The sequence below is a fragment of the Cannabis sativa genome, chromosome 3 (genome assembly GCF_029168945.1).
Source record: "Cannabis sativa cultivar Pink pepper isolate KNU-18-1 chromosome 3, ASM2916894v1, whole genome shotgun sequence".
NCBI classification, from domain to species: domain Eukaryota; kingdom Viridiplantae; phylum Streptophyta; class Magnoliopsida; order Rosales; family Cannabaceae; genus Cannabis; species Cannabis sativa.
Window position 1 is genome coordinate 9045433 of NC_083603.1, and position 17824 is coordinate 9063256.

The 17824-nt window shown below is 36.9% G+C and overlaps 1 protein-coding gene, 1 non-coding gene and 1 pseudogene across 2 annotated transcripts; 1 reads left to right on the forward strand and 2 right to left on the reverse strand.

Annotated features, from left to right (window-relative positions):
• Positions 1–1696: 1696 nt before the first annotated feature.
• Positions 1697–3480, reverse strand: LOC115710986 (cytochrome P450 93A3-like; annotated as a pseudogene).
• Positions 3481–10616: 7136 nt separating this feature from the next.
• LOC133035898 (uncharacterized) lies at positions 10617–11354 on the forward strand. The gene is made up of 2 exons (XM_061112339.1): positions 10617–10721; positions 10839–11354. The coding sequence occupies exons 1-2, from the start codon at positions 10617–10619 to the stop codon at positions 11352–11354; spliced, it is 621 nt and encodes a 206-aa protein (XP_060968322.1).
• Positions 11355–14299: 2945 nt separating this feature from the next.
• LOC133036368 (small nucleolar RNA R71) lies at positions 14300–14406 on the reverse strand. Its single transcript, XR_009687025.1, has one exon. It is a non-coding gene; the product is annotated as a small nucleolar RNA R71 (small nucleolar RNA).
• Positions 14407–17824: the final 3418 nt, after the last annotated feature.

The window sequence follows — 17824 nt, forward strand, 5'->3', positions numbered from 1 at the left end:
TCTAAGAGGGAAAGACCCCTCAACAAATTGCATCATGTCCAAAATTTCAGCTTTATCATTAGAGGAGACACCTCCAAAATAAATCTGGGACTTAGACTTGTTAGGAAATAAACCTGTAACCTCCGAGAAGCTCTGCAAGGCAACTTTAAGGTGATGAACAACAATAGGAGAGCCTTTGCTAAAAAGGATCAAATCATCCGCAAAATAAAGGCTAACCAACTTGAGACTCTTGCACATAGGATGCAATCTTAAAATTTTTTTAGTGGTCTCCAATATTAGCCTTCTTGTGAGATATTCCATTATGAGCACAAGGTACAAGAGAGGCGACATCAGATCCCCTTGCCGAAGCCCCTTTTTCCCCTTGACGCTACCTTGAAGTCTTCCATTCATCATGATCGTATATGAAGTGCCCTTCAAGCACATCATGATCCACTTAACAAACTTGGAGGGAAAGTTTAATCCTACAAGTAAGTCCTCAATAAAACTCCAATCCACAGTATCATAGGCTTTACTTAAGTCAATTTTGAAAGCACACCTAGGAGAGACAATCTTCCTACCATAATTCTTAATCAAATCTTGAAAGATTAAGATAATATGAGCAATAGATCTATTCTTGATAAACGCCCCTGATTCTGGTGAATAATTAAAATTTCTAAACTTTACACTTCCTATGTTTGTGTGAAGAAGGTTTTTTTTCTTGAATAATGGAGAAAGACAGGGATAATAGTGCACGATTGGTCGTATCATATTCCACAAATACAAGTATAATATAGTACTTTTTTTTTGTTTTTTTGTTTTTTTTTAGAAATTTTATTTAAACTCCAAATTTTTTTAAAGACACCTCATTTTAATAATTTTTATTTTATATAAAATTTATATCTTTAATTGTAGTAAGTTTTTTTTTTTTTAACTTTTTTCTTCCAATTCATATTCTTAAAAAATATACTTATCAAACAAAAATAAATTATATTTTAAATATTATGACAAAAGAATTAAAATAAAAAATTAAATGAAATTTTCTTAAAAAAATAAAAAAAATATATACATGAGTTAGAAAAAATTATGAAATTGAAATCTAAATATTTTCTAAAAACTTATTCTATAAAACTGTTTTCACTTTTTAATTTCTTTATTGAGAATTAAATTTTTAAAAATTTTGAAAACATAAAAAAATTACTTTCAATATTTTTAAAAATATTTTTTTTCTTAATTAATATTTGGACTCTGATTCGAACTTGTACCTTCACTCGCAGACCCCGCTCAAACCCCAAACTCGATTTCAGACCCGACTTTAAATAAAATTAAAAATTAAAAATGAAAATAAAATTTACAGAAAACACTTTCTATTTTGTATTTAAAATTGAAAATAAAAATGGTTATAGAATATATTTTTATTTTTCAAAAATTTTAGTTTTATTTTTATGATTAAATTTTTTTTAAAACAAATTCCCTAAATCTAATATTTTTGATTTAGCTGTATACACATGAGAAAATCCAAAATTTTAGAATATTAGACCACTTTCTTTCCTTTCTATTCCATGTTATTTTTACATAATCTTAACCAAATATCAAAATAATAATGAATCATCATCTTACAAAACATTATTTGTGAATATACTAACACAGTAGATTACAAAAAATAGTCTCTTTCAAAAAATAAATAAATAAATAAATAAATACTTACAAATAGTAAATCAACCTCCAACAAATGCTGGTAAATAATATTGTACTCTTAGTCATTAACAGATCACTCTTACAAATCTAAAGAACAAATCTAGAAACTGGAAAATAAATTAAGGGATGAGCTCTAGCAAGGGCGAACCCAAGTCCCTCTTCAAGATCAACCTTGTCAATAAACCCTTTCCACTCAAAGCAATGAATCATACAAGCAATACTTGTTTGAATGACCAGCAAAGCAAGTGAAGCTCCTGGGCACCCTCTTCTTCCACTCCCAAATTGCAAAAGATTGAAACTTTGTCCCCTAACATCCATATGGTTGATATTTCCACTCCCATCTTCACTTAGAAACCTCTCTGGGTTGAACTCAAGAGGATTTTCCCAATATTTGGAGTCTCTACCAATAGCCCATGAGCTAATATACACTCTGGTCTTTTTAGGAATATAGTAACCATTAATGGTGCAATCTTCAATTGATTCTCTTAGTATTAGTGGCCCAGCTGGGTGAAGCCTCAATGTCTCTTTTGTTATAGCTTGAATATATGGAAGATAAACAATGTCTGACTCCTCTACTAGTCTGGTTTTTCCAACTATGCTATCTATTTCTTTTTTTGCCTTTTTCATAATGTTTGGGTGATTTATTAGCTCTGATAGTGCCCACTCTATATTTATGGCAGTTGTTCCAGTCCCAACTACAAATATATCCTGTAGATGTGAAATATATAGTAACAAATGTATGAATGGTAATTTAAGGCCTAAATTGCACAATGGTGTTTTACCTTTTCACTCTTAAAGATTAATTATGAGATATTGCAAAGCAAAGTGGTCTTTGAATTTAAGACTTTAAAGGAATGTGTAAGAGTTTGAAAGAACATACCAGTATAAAGACTTTGATATTATCTCTCCCTAATTTGATATCTAATTTGTGATATTCATCGTTTGATATGTCAAGAAAAATGTCAAGCAAGTCTTTAACAATATCATTTCTTCCCTTCCCACATTCCTAGCTTCTTCACACTCTTGTATTATCCTCTCCATCATAGATTCAAACTTTTCATGGAAGCCTTTTCCTCTTGCCTCAAATCCTTGCGAATCCCAATTTTTACAAAACCAAAAGAAATCTGACAAATTGAATTTCCCAATAAGTTGGTTTCTCTCTTTGACCAACTCCTTTATCTTTTCAGCCTCACTATGATCATCATCATCCTTCCCAGGATACCTTTGCTTCATAATCATTCATGTTATGATATTATTTGTAAGCTTAGTAAGCTCTTTACCAATTTCAATTGGTTCCTTAGACTCAGCTCTTTTGCTCATCAATTTCGTAAATCTTTTTATCTCTTCACTCCTAACTAGAAGAAGCTTATTAAGTGTTTGGCCACCAAGAAGCTGAGTCATGCACAATTTCTTCATGAACTTCCAATAAGGTCCATATGGTGCAAATGTGAAGTCAGCTAAAGGATAAGAAATGTGGTCAATTACACTCAACTTAGGTCTATTTGAGAACCAAGTTTCCTTTGTCTTAAGGAAGAGTTTGGCTAATTCAGGGGAGGAAACCATGACGGAGGGAATAGAGCCAAGAGAGAGTTAAATCAAGGGTCAATAGGTGTTTGAGATTTTTTGGAAATATTGGTGTTGTATTGGGCCAAGTAGGTGAAGGTGTCCAATGACAAGAAAAGCAAATGGACTCGGTGGAAGTCGAACCATGGTCTGACTTGTTGTCAACATGGCTCGAACAAGCATGGTAGAGACTAACCAGACAAGGAAAAGTACGGTGTAACCTTGGAGGCTTTCCATGACTGCAACTCTCCTCATTTTACTTAAGGTGTAAAAATGGAAAGTATGAAGCTAGTAAAAAGTACTCAAACCAATGCATTTCAAATTGTTGTTTCAATGTCAAATAATTTTGGTCCATTGCTTTTTTTTTTTTTCTGACGAGATACCAAAATAAAGACAAAAAAATACCACATCTTGTGTACAGACACATATTTTATATACATTTGTGATAAGTACAAAATTATGTGTGCCTATTCTTGTAGTGCTTTGAACTCACATAAGCATGGGACTATAGTGTCCTATTTCATTACCTTACTTGACATATATATGACTAATCTCAATTCAACCTCTTATCAAATATGTGAAATCTATTTATATTCATTTACTCACATCAAATATGTGTCCAGATAGTGTACCAAATAAAGCAGTTTCTCTCCCGAGCAAATTTGATATCTGCCAAATGAAGTGTGTTACGAAAGGTTTACATATAGCTTTACTTTCCTTCCAAAACAGAGTAGATACCACTCACAGTGTAGCTGTAAAACTCAAGGGTATTGAACAAATTCCCTTTCTGATGCTAAGGCCTCTAAAGAGATTAACAGCAAGTAATAAGCATAATACATAAAACTAAAATCTATAATGACTCTACTATACACTTCCAGTTGAGTGTATCTTACAAAATTTGACATAAGGGATTATTGCTCTTATTAACATGGAATGTTCTAATAGTTAACTTAAAATACTTGTTTTGCTGTTAATATCAGGGATGCGATTTAACAGAGATAGGTGAACGAGGAGTAAATATTAGCGGTGGACAAAAGCAAAGAATTTCAATAGCTAGAGCCGTGTACCCACTTATTCAGCTAATAAGTTAATCATTGTTACTATTTCAGTCATATTTTTACTGATATTCAAACACTATAGTAAGTAATCAGCCTAAGTAATATGGTAATTTTTTGTAAGTGAAATGTATGTGTAGAATTAGTATTTCTACTTATGCAAGTCACTTTCCTCTCCAGGTTTTTAATAAGTGTATCAAGCAAGAATTACAAGGGAAAACCAGCTACATTTTCTTCCACAGGTTGATAGAATCATTCTAGTTTGTGACTGTACCATTACGGTGGAAGGAACATATGAGGAGCTGACAAAAAGTGGACACTAACGAAATTTGTTATCAGAATATAGCAGTCCCAGATCCTAATGGAGTATTAAATGGATTATTTTCTGATGCAAGAAGTTCAACGAAATAGAACTGAAGAATATGTATGTATGGAATAGAAGGCCATTTGTGAAATCCATTTTTCAGGCTATGGACTAACTTCTCATTAATAATAATTAATTAATATAGGATAAGTAAAAAATAGAACTGAAGAATTCTTATGTCTCTATAAATCTAAACTAAACTTAATCACTAAACAATTAATTGTAACCAAGCCTTCACAATCATTATTTGATATCATGTAAAAGAGAGAACACCATGATAACGAAAATCTTTTGTTGCTTTTGAGATTTGAGGTGAAGGTGTGGTATTATATAGTTGTCTTGCGATTGATACTATTATGAATGAGCTCTATTTACTATATATTAATCTCTGTCTGGTATTTAATTTACATACAACGTTTATATATTTTTTTTTCTTTTGAATAATTAACGTTCATGTTTTAGGAATAGGAAATATAGAAACTAATGGTAATAAGGAAATAAATGAATAACGTGCAAGCTGGAAAAAATGAGTGTTTGCTATGCGGAATCTCCGGTGCTCGGCACTCTAGTTACGTGGCACATTCACGCGCTTTATTAATGAATAATGAATTATTAAACTGCAAAATTAAATATTTTACTATACAAAATTTGATTAAGACAAAAATTAATTATCTCTTAAAATAATGATATTTGACTATAAAATAGCATATTTTAATTGTAGCCCTGAAAATAATAACACTTGCCCATATATATTTTAGTTTCTTTTCTAATTAATTTTTACAAACTTAGCCAGCGAGAAAACTGTTTATATAATATGTGCCCTTTTTGGGTCTATAGCAGTTAAGTGTTTTTAACTAATTTTCTTTCATTTCAACTTCCTACCCGATTGCTCCCTTCAATCCAAAGCAGTTTCCTTCATGTAACCGCTCCTTTTCTGGGTTTTTTCTCATCTCTTGTTATCCTTTTACCTTTCTTCTACCCCTTTCCATTGCAACGACTTTCAATTCTGTGTGCTGTAAATGACATGGATCCCCTTTTCGTTTTAATCTTTCTCTCACTGATGAGGAAAGATCCACTCTAGTCCTCACTGAGGAGGACACGCCTGCTGCTTCATCCACTGCAGTTCATGTTCTAATAGCCAAGGTTATCACTCCTTCTTTTGTTCACAAACCGACTTTTTTCAATCAAATGTCGGGTCACTGGAAGGGCAGATTTCCAATCATTATCACTGAATTTGAAAATGATATGTTCAAGATTACTTTTGGTTGTGAGGGGGATAAGTTCCGAGTCCTCAACAAAGAACCATGGCATTTTCAAAACCATCTCATTGTTTTACACTCACCAGATGTTCAGCAAAATGTCTGCACCACTGATTTAGCCTATACTCCCTTTTGGGTTCAAGTTTACCGTCTGCCCTTCCTAAGTAAGTCGAAAGCGCTTGCTAAAGCACTTGGAAACATAATTGGTGAATTTCTAGATGTCCATGAAGACTCACTTGCTGAAGGTTGGGGGCCTTTCTTAAGAATTCGTGTGAAGCTTCAGGTTACAAAGCCTCTCCCTCGAGGACAAATGATCAGTCTACCAAGGATTAAGGATGAATTCTGGGTTGATTTTTGTTATGAGCGATTACCTGAGTTTTGTTTTGAGTGTGGACGACTTGGTCACCCTTTTGAAAAATGTATTGCTTTTATGGAACGAATGGATAGTGGAAACGATGATGATTTTGATTATGGTTCGTGGATGAAAGGATCAAAACTTCCCACTTCTGGATATGACAAATACAGACAAGACTTTTTAAAAGGCAATGCATGGCCTTTCTTGACAAGTCTCACCCGTAACACTATTTCTTCTACTTTGCCACAACTGAATAAATTACCACCTCCTACTCCAAATGCATTGACTGCTGGTGAATCGTCCACAACTATTTCGACTAATCCTGGGTCTACAATCCCCCACGGCCTGACTTTGCCAACCACTGCAGTTGCTCCTTCTGTTAGCCAGTCCCATATCACTCTGCATTCTACACCAGATCACCATGTCCATACCTCTCCCTCTCCTTCAATACTCCCATCATGAGTCATTCCTTGTAACCATGCCCCTCTAAGTAATGCCACGACTGTGCCCTCTGCCCCTACACATACCAATTCAAAATTAAAACAACAAATGTCATCCAATACTGTACTTTTATCACACATATACACCCCTGACATTGGCCCTTCCCCTCCAAACCGTATACCTGTTGCTACTTACCCTCCATTAACACGCCCTATACCACCTCCATATGCTGGTAATAACTTAGCCCCCCTTCACCATGGCCTTTACACGTCTGCTACTCCACCCTTTACCCTTGCTGTGACTGCTAACAAAGAAAACTTATACCACAACAAGGTGCTAAAGAGGCAGACTGATCAGTTGTCTATGAGACAATTATTGAAGCGTTGTCGCAATCAAATTGACACCCCAGCTGCTCCTTCCTCGTCACAAGGAGTTGGTTTCAATCAAAATGTTTCCTCCTTTATGTTGGATTCAGATGATTCTTCTGACGATTCAACGGGGTTGCAACCATCATGAATATCTTAAGTTGGAACGCTAGGGGGTTGGGGAATCCCAAAGCGTTCAGACACCTGAAGCTGCTTGTTCGTCAGCAGTCTCCCTAGGTTCTTTTTCTCATGGAAACTCGTCTCGGTAGGAATGCAATTTCTCGGTTTCGTCAATCCTTGCAGTTCAAAAATGGTCTTGAGTCCCCACGGGTTGGTTTGAGTGGTGGGCTAATCCTGCTTTGGAAAGATAATATTAATATTTCTCTTAATATTTTTGGTCCTACTTATTTTGATTGTTTCTTATCCACTGACACTGCTTCCACTATCCACTTTACTGCCTTCTATGGAGCTCCTGAAGCATCCAACCGATCCACTTCATGGACCCTTCTTCGACGATTGAATGATATAGCTCCTTCTATGCCATGGTTTCTCATTGGTGATTTCAATGAAATCTTATCTCAAAGTGACAAATTGGGTGGCTCATTGCGCAATGAATCACAAATAGAGGCCTTCCGCAACACCTTAGACCATTGTCATCTTCAAGATTTGCCTTATGAAGGTGATCGTTTCACTTGGGTTAAAAATAGAAGTGCTGTCACTACAATTAAAGAGAGGTTGGACTGGGTTTTCACGAATCACTTGTGGAGTTCAATTTTTGAGGTGCCAACAGTCTCGCACTTGGATTTTTTCTCATCTGATCACCGCGCCATTGCTACTACTGTTACTTCTTTGCACTCTACTGCTGCTCCCCCTCAAAAGCACTCACGATTTCGTTTTGAAAAACTATGGTTAGCCAATCCCGAAAGCAAGGAAATTATATCCTCCTGCTGGTCTGATGTTTCTCACCCTGATTCCATCACTAATATCACTCGAAAGCTTGAATGTTGTGCCAAATCTCTTCGACAGTGGCACATCCGCAAATATGGTCACATGAAAAAAAAGGATTGCTGAAGCACAGTCCACGGTTACAGCTCTTAATAATATCAGCAATCACTCCCCTACAACAGCTGCCTCGCTCAAAACTTCTGAATCTATCCTTGATGACTTGCTGGAACAAGAAGAAATGTATTGGCAACAACGATCTCGCATTGACTGGCTCCAACTTGGAGATCGAAACACCAAGTTCTTTCATTCGAAAACTTCTGCGAGGAAGGCTAACAATAAAATAAAATTTCTTCAAACCGAAGGGGGTCTTCGGGTTACATCTAAGCATGATATGGCTGAGGCTATTCAAGATTATTTTGAAGAAATTTTTCAGAGTAGTTTAGTTGATGAAGATGCTCTTGCTGCCATCATTCATTCGATCCCAACAACCATTACACAAGAAATGAACAGTGACCTTACCAAGCCATTTACCCCTTCTGAAGTGAAAGATGCTTAGTTCTCTATGGGTTCTGATAAAAGCCCCGGCATTGATGGTATGTCGGCAATGTTCTACCAACAACATTGGGACATTGTGGGTGATTCGGTTTGTTGTGCTGTCCTTAATGTCTTGAACCATGGAGCTGATCCAACACCTTTAAACTCAACGATGATCACGCTTATACCAAAGAAGAAGAAACCACTCTTTGTCAAAGATTATCGACGCATTGCTCTATGTAACGTAATCTCTAAGCTCATCACCAAAGTGTTGGTAGGCCGGTTTAAACCAGTTCTGCCTCTTGTTATCTCAGAGACCCAAAGTGCCTTTTTACCAAACCGTCTCATCACTGACAATATACTTGTGGCCTTTGAATTAATCCATGGAATTAAACTGAGAACATCTGGTCGCAAGGGAGTTGCTGCTATGAAGCTTGATATGTCAAAAGCTTTCGATCGAGTTGAATGGTGCATTATTTAGCGGGTTATGGAAAAAATGGGTTTCTGTTCGTAATGGGTAGCTCTTATCATGACATGCCTGACTACAAACCACTTCAGTTTCTTGCTAAATGGAGAAGCTACAGGCTCCCTCACACCAACCCGTGGTCTGAGACAAGGTTGCCCCTATCACCAAACCTGTTCTTAATTTGTTCTGAAGGGTTCTCTCAGCTGCTACAACATGAAGAATTGTCAGGTAACCTCCATGGATATAAGCTCACCAGGCGGGCTGAACCAATTTCACATTTGTTGTTTGCCGATGACAGCCTGCTCTTTTGCCATGCTGATGAAAGTTCGTGCCTCTCTATGAAGCGCGTTCGTGACATATACCACCGTGCTTCGGGCCAAACCATCAATGCTGAAAAGTCCAACATGTCTTTTTCACCAAACACAACTCTGGCTGCTCAGATTTTCTTCCACCGAACTCTCTCCATGCCAATAACTGACTGTCATGAAACTTATCTTGGCTTGCCAGCCTATTCGGGCCGTGACAATCAACATATGTTTAGCGATATTAAAGAGAGGGTTTGGCGGCTGATGAATTCTTGGAATGAAAAAATATTTTCCTCGGGAGGCAAGGAAATCCTTCTCAAGGCTTTTGTTCAATCCATTCCAACTTATGCTATGAGTTGCTTTCGCCTACCTACAATGGTTTGTAACAAGTTAGAATCCATGATGTCTAACTTTTGGTGGGGTCGAACTGAAAATGGCTCACGGATTCATTGGAGAAATTGGAAATTGATTTGTAAATCCAAAGCAGATGGGGGAATGGGGTTTAGATCTTTTGAACACTTTAATCAAGCCCTCCTTGCTAAACAGGCATGGCGGCTCATTGCTCACCCAACATCAATGCTATGCCGATTGCTCAAAAGCAGATATTTCCCTTTAAACTCTTTTCAAGAAGATTCTCATGGTCACTCACCATCTTTATCTTGGCAAGGAATACTCTATGGTAGAGAGTTATTGTTAGAAGGCTTGCGATGGAAAGTTGGAGAAGGACGAAACATACAATGTGGAATGGATTCATGGATCCCAGGGAACAATTTTTTTCTACCTTTTCTTTACAAAGGTCCTGATAATGCAGTGGTGGCTAATCTCATTACTGAGGATCGACAATGGGATGTTGCTCTATTAAATCAATACTTCATTCTGGCTGATGTAGAGCGCACCCTCACCATTCCCTTGAGCTACTTTCCTAGTAATGATTGCTTAGTATGGCACCACACCAACAATGGCATCTACACCGTTCAGTCGGGTTACCATTTGGCCTCATCTTTGGCTGAACAACCTCACTCCTCGAGCTCATCTTCAGAATCAAAGTGGTGGAAATCTTTTTGGTTATTACAGCTGCCTGAAAAGATTAAAATATTTGCTTGACGTGTTATCCATGATGCCTTGCCAGTTGCCACTTCTCTAGTTAAACGGAAAGTTATAACTGATGTCGCATGCTCGGTTTGTCGACAAGCATGGGAATCAGTTCGACATGTGTTTTTTGGCTGCCATTATGCAAAGAATGTATGGCGTTTGATGCACCAATCTTTTGATTGGAAAAAATCTGTATCCATGTACAAGGGGGACTATCTAAAATTCTTAGCCTCATCTCATACCAAGGCTGAATTTGAGCAAATTATCTGCACACTCTGCTACATATGGTCAGAACGCTACCAGGTTGTTCACAGCAAGAAATCCCGTTCTGCTTCTGCTCTTGCAGCCTTCTCCCTTCAATACCTGGACAACTACCGTGCGGCACAGCTGAAGTATTGACCACCTGCAACCTCCTCTCAGGTGCCTTCTCCATCTACTGCTCCTTCTGCACCTTGGCAGCCGCCTCCAATGGGTACTCTGAAGCTAAACATTGATGCGGCCTCTGATAAAACTAGCAGTAAGATTGGTGTTGGTGCTGTCATTAGAAATTCTGTCGGTCAAGTCATTGCTGCCCTCTCTATGCCTATTGTTGGTAATTTTGCATCTCACGAAATGGAAGCTAAGGCAATGTTTCACGGCATCAACTGGGTTCTACAGCAGCAGCTTTCCATCTCAATTGTTGAAACTGATGCCCTCTTAGTTTCCAATGCTTTAAAGTCTCCAGCAGCTGGTATCTCAACCTTCAGTGATCTAATTATGGACATATCTTACCTCCTTTCCTTCTTCCCTAATACTATTGTAACTCATGTAAAGCGAAATGCTAATTCAGTTGCAGATAGTTTGGCAAAGTTTGCCTTAGGGTTGGATGAGATTTGTTCTTGGTGGGAGAATTTTCCTCTTTCCATTTACTCTATTATTGTCAATGACTCATTTTAATTTATAATAACATTGTTTATTCTCAAAAAAAAAAAAAAAAAACAAAATTACAAACTTAAAAAATCAAAATTACAAAATATATTAATTTATAATTTTATTAAGCGTTGGATATGTTTTTCTCATTTAAGTTTTATATACATATATATAGGAGATAAAAATAAATTCTCTCTTAAAATAATGATACTTAATGATACTTGACATAAAATATTATACTTAAGTCTTGATCATAAAATAGTCATGAAAATAATAATATTATTATTCCACTTTTTATATATATATAGTGTAAGAAAAAAAAAATATAGTAATAGTAGCACTGTTGTGATAAATACAACACGCAAGTATACATATCGTTTTAACAAGTAATACTCAGGTAATTAAGTGAGATCGTTCCCACAAAGACTGTAGTTAAGTACCAATCAATTGAATTCTTATTTCTATTTGGCATTCAAATAAAAAAAATTTGAAAATAAATAAACTAAGCAAAATTAAATAAAACAAACAACTAAAAGGTTTAACAGTAGATGTGAAATTAGGAATATTTCAATTGTTTTGATTACCCAATTGTTAATACTAATTCATCATTCTTCTTCCTATATATGATGACAGATTATAAATTAACCTAAACTCTTTTTAGATCATAAAGGTCCTAAATTGCATGCCAACTACTGTATCTCTGACATAGAATAACATACAATTCACATTAAGAAATAATCTAAAAGTCACATAAGCTATGTGAATACTCTCGTTTTACATAAAAACCCACTACTACAAAACAAGCCTTTAGAGGCGTTTTTGTCAACATAATAATAAATAAGCGACGGCATAGGGCTGGAAATTTTTAGAAGGGAATTTTACGCCACTTATGGCGTCGGTTATTTGGAAATAACCGACGCCATAAGGTGTGCCCCCCTATGGCGTTGTTTATTTCCAAATAACCGACGCTAAAATTGGGTTTATAACCCTAGCCCACCCCTTCGTCTTCCTCATTCGATCAGCCAACCCAGATGTTAGGTTATAATTAACCTATATTTCGGGTCTTTAAAGTTAGCATTATCTCGTCTATTGGTGTCTTTTGGAGCAGTTTTACGCTTGATTTTCATTATTTCAGGTTCCCGGGGTGTTAAAGTTCGAATTCAGTCAAATGGCGAAAAACTGGGACAAACTTGGAAAAAATTAGAAAATTCGGTTCCAGAAGCATCAGTAGTCGCGACCTCCAGAGAGCCAGGTCGCGACCCTTTTTCCTGGTCGCGACCTTGGTCGCGACTTCGTGAGTTTGGCAGAAACTCGGTTTTTCGAGTTTTGCCTGTAGTCGCGACCAGCTTAAATGCTAGTCGCGACTAGGTACGGAAATTGTAGATTTGACCTAATTTTGATTTTTCACTCAATTGGAGGCACACCACTCATCCCTATATAAGGAATACGACATTGAAGGTCAGAACTAAGCAAAAACAGACCTAATAGTGGAGGCAAGTGGAGAGGAAGCTATCTTGAAGACCCGGAGCGATACCACCTTCTAGTTTCTTTCTTTTACCCTTTTTATTCTTCTTTATGTTTGTTTTTATTTCTGAATTAATCATGGATGTTTTTAGAGTTATTATGAACTAAATTTCCCAATAAGGGAGGATGATGATTGTTGTTTAAGTTTATGCCTAGTTAATAAATAATTGCCATTCCTTCATCTTTTGTGTGAATACTATCTTTATTTGTGTTTAATTTCATGTGCAAGCTTGATCACCTTTTACATGTTCTATGATCCTAATTCGAAATCTGAAAAGTGAGAATTGGGAATGCTAAAATTTGGATAGTCTAGGTTTTGATGTAAAACGAAAGTATTTACATAGCCTCAGTGACTAATAGATTATTGCTTAATGCTGATTTTGTGTTGATCTAGTTAAGAAGTTAATTAGAGAACATATTATTTAGAACCTAAAAGATCTGAAAAGAGTTAGGTTAATTTATAATATGTATTTCACATTGAGATAAGGATAGCAATTAGGTATTAACATTGGTAGCTTATCAACAGGATTCACCTCCCTAATCTCTCATCTTGATTAATCTTCGTTTATTTAATTTCTGAGTTATTTACTTTTAAAATTGCAAACTTATTATTTTACCAAATAGAATCATAAGTATAGTTTAGTAGTACTTAATCCAATTCCCTGTGGTTCGACCTCACTTGCGTGAGATACTACTTGATACGTACACTTGCGTAATAAATAGAATTTTCGTAACAAGTTTTTGGCGCCGTTGCCGGGGAATTGTTTAAAGATTAATATTACACAAAATTATACTAACTTCTACTTTGGTATATTTTCTCTTGCTGATTTTTCTAACCTTTTTCTTGCAATATTTTCGTGATCTATTTCAGGAATCATAAGTGTATGCGCCGTCAAGGACAAGCAGTGATATTACCAGTTGATCCCGAAATTGAGAAAACTTGTAGGAGAAACCGAAAGAACAAGAGGCAAGAGGGAGTTTCAGCAATTGCTGAAACTTCAGACATCATGTCTGCCAATGCTGCAAACAATGGAGGCAATAACGGTAACAATGGTGGCGCAGTAGAAGATCAAGCTAATGGCCGCAGCTTGAGAGATTACATTCTCCCTACTCTGATGGGAGTGCAGTCGTGTATCAGGCCACCGGCAGTGGATGCAAATAACTTTGAGATCAAACCTGCCATACTTCAGATGGTGCAGTCTTCAGTTCAGTTTGGTGGCCTCCCTTCTGAAGATCCTAACCTGCATCTCTCTAACTTCATGGAACTTTGTGAAACTTTTAAAGTTAATGGAGTTAGTGATGATGCTATTCGACTGAGACTGTTCCCATTCTCTCTTAGAGAACGAGCCAAGAGTTGGCTAAACTCCTTACCACCCAACTCTATTGCCACCTGGAATGATCTGACAACGAAATTCTTGTCAAAGTTCTTTCCTCCAGCCAAGTCTGCAAAGCTGAGAGGAGAAATCAATAACTTCTGCCAACAACATAATGAATCTCTCCATGAGGCTTGGGAGAGGTTTAAAGATCTGATCAGAAAGTGCCCTCACCATGGTATAGAGAAGTGGATGCTAGTCCAAAACTTCTACAATGGGTTGGTAGGAAACACAAGAACTTTAATAGATGCAGCAGCTGGAGGAGCCTTTATGAGGAAGAGTGCTAATGAGGCTTATGATCTATTGGAGGAGATGGCTCTAAACAATCATCAGTGGCCAACTGAAAGGAGTCAATCAAAGAAGGTAGCTGGTGTGTTAGAGGTTGATGCCATCACAAAGTTGACAGCACAGGTTGAGGCATTGACAAAGATAATTGTAGGGCAAGCTAAACAAGCCCAAGTTGTGTGTGAGTTATGTGGGGGAAGCCATCACTTTTCAGAATGCCAAGCTGATGTGGATGATTTGCCAATGGATGAAGCTAAAGCCATTGGAAACTATTCACAGAACAACAACAATAACTATGGGTTCAACCAGGGTAATAACCGAAGAAACAGTGGGTTCTATCAGCAACGAAATCAGAACCAGAATCAGAATCAACAGTTTAATCAGCAACAAACCTCTGGTGGAAATTCTAGTTTGCGTATGATTTCTCGCTTCAATTCATGACTGAAACTAGATCTTCAATCAAAGACCTGCAGACACAGATGGGCCAACTAGCAACTCAGGTAGCAACCCGTCCTCAAGGAAATTTGCCTAGTACAACTGAAATTAATCCTAAGGAAAACTGCAATTCAATTACCCTGAGGAGCGGTAAGAAGTATGATGGACCTGAATTGACACAACCAATTGATGTAAATAAGGAGATTAAAGTTCAACTAGTGCCAACCCCAACACCAACAGTAGAGAAAGCTACTGATAGCTCAACACAACCACAACAATCCCCACCAATCAGTATTGATCATCATGAAAAGATACCTTATCCTCAGAGACTCCGTAAGATCAATCTGGACAAGCAGTTCACAAAATTTCTAGAGGTCTTCAAAAGACTACACATCAACATTCCTTTTGCTGAAGCCTTGGAACAAATGCCCCGTTATGTGAAGTTCATGAAGGAGATATTGTCTAAGAAGAGAAAATTGGAGGACTATGAAACAGTGGCATTAACTGAGGAGTGTAGCGCCATTTTGCAAAAGAAACTACCGCCCAAGCTTAAAGATCCGGATAGTTTCAATATTCCATGCTCTATAGGGGGTTCGGTGGAAACTAAAGCTCTATGTGATCTAGGAGCAAGCATTAATCTAATGCCTTTGTCTGTCTTCAAGAGGCTAGGACTGGGAAAAGTAAAGCCTACAACAGTGACTTTACAACTGGCATATCGTTCTTTGACTCATCCTCGTGGGATAATTGAAGATGTACTGGTGAAGGTTGGTAAGTTTATCTTCCCTGCTGATTTCCTAATTCTTGATATGGAGGAAGATTCAACTATTCCCATTATTTTGGGAAGACCATTCTTAGCCACGGGCCGAGCAGTAATAGATGTTCAAAAGGGAGAGTTAAAGTTGAGAGTGCAAGATGAAGAGGTCAATTTTAATGTTTTTGCCCCAACTGACATTCCTACCTGTTGCAAGATTGAGATGGTGAAGGGTTCTTTTGTTAAAGCTGATAAGAAGAGAGCAAAGCCTAAAGAGCGACTTCGAACGATTCAGCGTCGTTGGAAAAGATTGATGTGTGGTAGTTCTGAAGGTGAGCTTACTCTTGTGCAAAAATCTGAAATCAACACTATTGGTGGTAAATTTTCTTCATTTAGTACGAGGGCTCTTTTGGATGAAAAGGGTCCACCCAACCCTTTCTGAAAGGGTCTCAGGTAAGTTTCTTCTCTCTGCATATTACTGTATACATTGGGGACAATGTCATATTTAGTTTGGGGGGAGAGACTACTTAAAAAAATTTTAAATTCTGCACTTTAATTTCTGCATTTTAATTTTCTGTTTTAGTTTTTTGTTTTAGTCAAGGAATGGCAATAAGCTTGATGATAGTTGTATACTGCTGATTAGTGTGATGTGATCTGAAACTGTAAAATAACTGTGTGCTTGATTTTGTTAACTCTTTGGATTAGTTTGGATGCTTAGAAACCTGTGTTTTTCTGCAAATACTCAAGTCGTGAAAATTGTTATAACTGTTTTACTATGGTTTGTGGTAAGATTGACAGGATAGCTTAGAACTTGCATGTTTATTCTTTTGAGGCGAAATCCTTGATAGTGTTCAATTGGAATATGACTTAGGCATTTGTTGGATAGTTTGAGCCTTTCAACCCTACCATAATGTGCATCCCTAGTTACCCTTTTGAGCCTTAACCTGTTGTGTTTTCACCCACTGATTTGAAATTTTGCAACCACACTATTAATCTTTATTCTCACCATGATTATCCATGATATCATAAGCTATATGATTAGTTTGGGGGAAAAGAAACATTTAGTGTGACGAAATAGTGAGAGGGAGAAAAATTTGTGTAAGATTGAGAAGAAATAAGAGAAAAAATGTGTAATTCAATGTCACTGAAAAAAAGAAAAGAAAAAAAAAACACATTGAAAAAAAGTGAAGAATATGATTTCAGTGATGTTGGGAAAAAATATATCTTCTCTCAATCTTGGTAAACTTGGGAACAGTATGGGTTTTAGAAAAAGAAAAGTAAAAAGCTTGGGGGTTCTGATTTTGTGCTTATGATATCTTGAGCCAAAATTGTCTCTTGCCTATCCCTGAATATCTGAGCTATATTACCTAAGCCTTGAAAAGACCTAATGATTCCAAAGAATACTGTCAACATTGTGGAGAAAGGTAAGCATGCAAGCTTATGAGTTATCGGGTTGTGGAACTAATGGAAAGAGTAAAACTTTTATAATAATGTTTCATATTTGAGTAGATTGTTGCAGTTGTACATAGTGTTATTAATTGAGCATCCGAGTTAATTGTTAGAGTTAGTAGGATCAAAATTCTAGTTTATGCAAGGAAGAAAACAGAGCATGAGTCAGCAGCGTAGTGATTATCTGATAGCATAGTTAGTTTTTTTATCTTACTCGGGGGCGAGTAAGAATCTAGTTTGGGGGATTTTGTTAGGTTATAATTAACCTATATTTCGGGTCTTTAAAGTTAGCATTATCTCGTCTATTGGTGTCTTTTAGAGCAGTTTTACGCTTGATTTTCATTATTTCAGGTTCCCGGGGTGTTAAAGTTCGAATTCAGTCAAATGGCGAAAAACTGGGACAAACTTGGAAAAAATTGGAAAATTCGGTTCCAGATGCATCAGTAGTCGCGACCTCCAGAGAGCCAGGTCGCGACCCTTTTTCCTGGTCGCGACCTTGGTCGCGACTTCGTGAGTTTGGCAGAAACTCGGTTTTTCGAGTTTTGCCTGTAGTCGCGACCAGCTTAAATGCTAGTCGCGACTAGGTACGGAAATCGCAGATTTGGCCTAATTTTGATTTTTCACTCAATTGGAGGCACACCACTCATCCCTATATAAGGAATACGACATTGAAGGTCAGA

Excerpts from the sequence above, each read along its gene's own strand:
- LOC133035898 (XM_061112339.1), top strand. The coding sequence starts at position 10,617 with ATGTACAAGGGGGACTATCTAAAATTCTTAGCCTCATCTCATACCAAG. Across the intron at positions 10,722-10,838 it reads TATGGTCAGAACGCTACCAG|GTGCCTTCTCCATCTACTGC; the intron begins GTTGTTCACAGC and ends ACCTCCTCTCAG.